The 4,298-nt window shown below is 36.5% G+C and overlaps 1 protein-coding gene across 1 annotated transcript; it reads right to left on the reverse strand.

Annotated features, from left to right (window-relative positions):
- Nucleotides 1–898: 898 nt before the first annotated feature.
- On the reverse strand, nucleotides 899–4,009 carry LOC109585571 (uncharacterized). The gene is made up of 3 exons (XM_020001693.1): nucleotides 3,606–4,009; nucleotides 3,503–3,547; nucleotides 899–1,866 (listed from the first exon to the last, which is right to left on the reverse strand). The coding sequence occupies exons 1-3, from the start codon at nucleotides 3,937–3,939 to the stop codon at nucleotides 1,058–1,060; spliced, it is 1,188 nt and encodes a 395-aa protein (XP_019857252.1). The 5' UTR covers nucleotides 3,940–4,009; the 3' UTR covers nucleotides 899–1,057.
- Between the last annotated feature and the right edge of the window lie 289 nt (nucleotides 4,010–4,298).

The following is a 4,298-nucleotide window of genomic DNA, read 5'->3' on the forward strand; positions in this document are numbered from 1 at the left end:
GGGGGGCTCATTTTGATTAATTCAATTATGTTTAAAATAATCCAAAAAAATGGTGCGTTCATCAGTTATGCTTATGTATGTATATGATATACATTATATGTATAAGCAATGAATTGAGTCAGCTGCTATAACACTAATAAGCTAGCTAAATTAATAGCATTTTCTAATATATCGTATAGCTGGAAAAGTTTGCAGGAATTATATTTTGCGATTTTGTACCCATTTAGCTAATTTTAATGTTTGTGAAATTTAATTTTGCTGGTGTAGGCGTGTACTGTTGATACGCCCATTACTTATAATGCTTTGTGGAATTAAATTGTGCATTTTTATGATGAACAGCAAACAGCAAAATTAAATTCCAGCAAATATTTCCAGCTATACGGTACATAACACAAGTAATTAAAAGTGAGGGCAGTGCCCTCCTGCTGCCTTGCATCAAAATTTAGAGAGGCTTTGCTCTTCAGTCTGCATGTAGGTTGCAGCAAAAGTGGGGGCGGGCCCCCCCCCTTATCAAAACTGGGGGGGCTCCAGCCCCCCAGATTCTCCACCACTGCCCATGGCCAAGTATATGTATAGTATACATGTGCAGTATAAACTATTCTTATATATCTATAAAAATCATTTATATTTATAGTTTTTTATCTATAAAATATATCCATAACTAACTGCGGCAAGTGTATTATGCATGCACACACATATACATGAGGTGGTTATTACAGTTTATTAACTTGCATGTTGTGCATCTTGTGGCGTTTACCTTTTAATTTGTGATTTGCATCATAATAAAACTAGCTAAAAAGATTCATTAAAATAATTAGGCTATTCCATCATCCATGCACTAATGGAAGGATTTCATGATAGCTCTGAAAATGAGATCAAAAGAAGAGGTCTCACAAAGTACAAAGAAATGACTTTACAATGTTTTAATTATTATTTTAACAATATTAAAGTAAAACATCTAAAGATTGAGTTCAAAAATATCTAGCATAAAAATAAGTTACAAGTTAAAAATTAACTGTATTTACCTCACATTCCCTAGCCCTCTCACAATATAAACTCATTTCTTTTTGCCAAAAAAACCAATCAATTGACTTCCTGCATTTCCTAATGTTTCTAAGATCTTGCTTTTCATTGATCTGACAAATGGTCTTGCTTCACGTTTGCATCGCTCCTCACATAGCTCCCAGAGGTCATCAACCCAGTTATCGCTTGTAGGTAACTCCTTTCGCTCTCCATTCCTCTTTCTTTTTCCACATGTTATACAGCTTGGTACTCTGTCAGCGATTCTGTCACTGGTACCATTTTTCTTCATAGTATCCTTGAATTTGTGTTCCATTTGACATTTCTGGATATTCATAGCTTCTTTCACTTCTTGTTTTGATTCACCTGTCAATTTTCCTTTATCATCGAAAACAGGATCACATCTTATTTGATATTCGTCTCCAAATGTAAAGACGAGAATAGACAGATCAATCAAATCATCATCCATGTTGCCAAAAAGAACCTTTAGCTCTTTCACACTTGCACCATCAACCCTATCATATAGCTTGTGACATAGAAGTACAATATCTACAGTCTTTATTTTAACAATTGAATTCATTGTACTTTCGTCTGTTATTGAAGGATCACCAAGTCCTCGTGCATCATATATCGTGACATCTACATCTCCAATTTCGAGCTCGTATTTTTCGACTGGATTATTGGTATGGGTTTGATCTTCTGGTCGACCAACCACTGCTACATTTCTCCCACCCAGCATTTCATTAATCAATGATGATTTTCCACTTCCATTATGACCAACCACAAGTATCTTCATCCGCTGTCGCTTGATTTTAAATTTTTTTTTGCATAATGGCTTATGGTTTTCTACAATGGAAACATGCTAACATAAAAATTCCTCATAGTGCTTTATTTTCAAGGAGCAAAATTTTCGCAAATTTATAGAATTTTTGCAGAAATAACTTTTGTGGATTTGCATTGTTAACAATGTTAAAATCATGCCTTTGGTGTAATAATGATTGTGAATGAGAAGCTTTAATTTTGTGGCAATTTGTGAAACCACAAAAGTTTTGCTCTTTGAAAAATAAAGCACTATTATGGTATTTTCAAAAGACACAAGAGTTGTAGCCTCAATCAGGGGCGGATCTAGGGGTGGGCCAGGGTGGAACAGGCCCACCCAAAGGTTTTGTGCAGTAATTTAAAATCAACTTTTGCATGTGGATGACTATGTAAACTGTGAAGCATGACTATGCAAACAATTTGTAAACCACAAAGGAGCTCATTTTAACAGCTTTAATCTTCAAAACTTTGACTTTGAATCATAGATAATAGAGAGGGATTGGAAATGGAAGCGTGGGCGTAGACAAACCTCCATTCATTTGTATTGTTGCTAAGTAAACAGAGGCGGGTTGGGATTTTTTGACAGATTTTCCAAGAGGATGCCATTCATGCAAACAAAACTCACACTCAATACTAATCAGTGTTCATACTTTTTATTAATATTTTTTGTTAAGCAAATCAACGCATGTGCTAGTAGTTGCGTCACTCTTTAACTAAAAATACTATTTTTCCCCCTCTGAGACTCATTTTGTTCTTGAGCAGTGAATAAGTATAATCTGTCTATTTGTAAAAACTGCTAAATGACAAATTTAAATTTGGACTACATAATTTAGCTCTGTATAGCTTCTAATAATTGCAAAAATACCTCTTAGCTGCTTTCTTGCACGCAGAACTTAGAAATCCAGCCTTAAAATTGCTAATATTTCAATGCAGAAACTTGCTAATGTTCCCCCATCTACATCATCACGTGACCACGCCCACCACCGGAAGTGATTTGACAAGATGGCTGCAAGGCAACTTTTGACCCAAGATTTAGTACAGAAACAGTACTTTTTAATAATTTTAGCTATTTTTCCTATGATTCTCTCTTCATTACCAACTTATTCCAGGCAAAAAAGTTTTGGGGTGCAGTTACACTTTAAAGAGCTTTAAATCTCCTGTGGAATGAGCTAACTCACATGTTGATACTCCGAAGATTGAGTGTTTTATGAATGATAAAGTGTTTCAAAAACAGGTGACTTTGTGTACCTATAACTGCCTGCAAAATGGCTGTACAGAGACAAACCTTGCTGCAGGTAGCTATAAACATTCTATGTGGAATAGGCTATATATAAGCAAGCGCTATCCTGAAGCAACACAAATTTCCTTCGAAATCCTTCTTGAGCAACTTCACCAATGGAGGAGATGGGGATACAATCAAAACACAGATGGTTGTCATGTGGTAACCCAACCCACATTTCCTGTTGCTACGCCCCATTTCCAATCCCTTTCATTTACTCTAATATCTATGTTTGAATGCAGGCTTTTTGGCCACTCCCAATAATTACCACACCGTACCCGTACCCACATCATCAAGGCCCACCCAAAAATCCAATCCTAGATCCGCCCCTGGCCTCAATATGTATGGCATGCATGCCGGTACAGAATATAAAACTGTTTATACCTAGTAATGGTGGAGATCTAGACCTTGCAGTTCCTTGAGGTTGTACTGCTTAGTGTGAAAAGAGATACTTAGATACACCATGAAATAAAATATGTAGACTTACCAAGTGTGTCGTCCATTTCCTTTACAAGCCCATTAAGCCCATGATCACTTAGCTTCTCTACCACAGCACCAAACTTCCTTGGATCCTGTTGTACACTTACAAGAGCTGCAGTCATGATTGCATTAGCACGTTCGTAGGGAGTCAAGACAGATTGGGGAGAGTGCGGAGGAGAGGCACTACTCATTGTAGCTGATGTTATGATGCCAGCGGAGCAATAGTCTCTTGCTAGAGGTGTAATGCTACCAGAAACCTTGCTAAGTGCATCGCAGATATTGTGGAGATACTGTTCAAGGACCACGTACTCTGGAGAACACTTGTTTGATTTAGACGCCATTTTAAGCGTAAGACACGGTTGATTTCATTTTTATCACGTGAGCTTACTTTCAGAATGACCGGATCCATAGATATTAATATTAGATTCTACCATGCTTGTCTTGAATTGACCAATCAGATTGCATTATATGAGGTGTCTAAATCACTTATAATACCCCGGGAAAATATTTAGAAACCTCAGGGAAATTATTTAGATACTTCTGCCAAAGTTTGGGAAATTTTAGGAATAAAAATAATGACAGCAATAATAGTAATGTTATTTTTGAATTTGTTATGTGTATGTTTGTGCAGTTATTAAAGCTGAAGTGTCTGTCTTCATCTAGAGATATGTTTTGTGCTTTTGGAGGATGAGGTGAATCG

Source organism: Amphimedon queenslandica, unplaced genomic scaffold, assembly GCF_000090795.2.
Source record: "Amphimedon queenslandica unplaced genomic scaffold, v1.1 AMPQUscaffold_13047, whole genome shotgun sequence".
NCBI classification, from domain to species: Eukaryota; Metazoa; Porifera; class Demospongiae; order Haplosclerida; family Niphatidae; genus Amphimedon; species Amphimedon queenslandica.

What these genes read in the sequence shown, in the direction of transcription:
- LOC109585571 (XM_020001693.1), bottom strand. Translation starts at nt 3,939, where the DNA reads ATGGCGTCTAAATCAAACAAGTGTTCTCCAGAGTACGTGGTCCTTGAA. An exon ending in GGAAATGGACGACACACTTG is followed by an intron (nt 3,548 to 3,605) that starts GTAAGTCTACAT and finishes CACACTAAGCAG; the next exon opens with TACAACCTCAAGGAACTGCA. An exon ending in TAGATCTCCACCATTACTAG is followed by an intron (nt 1,867 to 3,502) that starts GTATAAACAGTT and finishes TTTCCATTGTAG; the next exon opens with AAAACCATAAGCCATTATGC.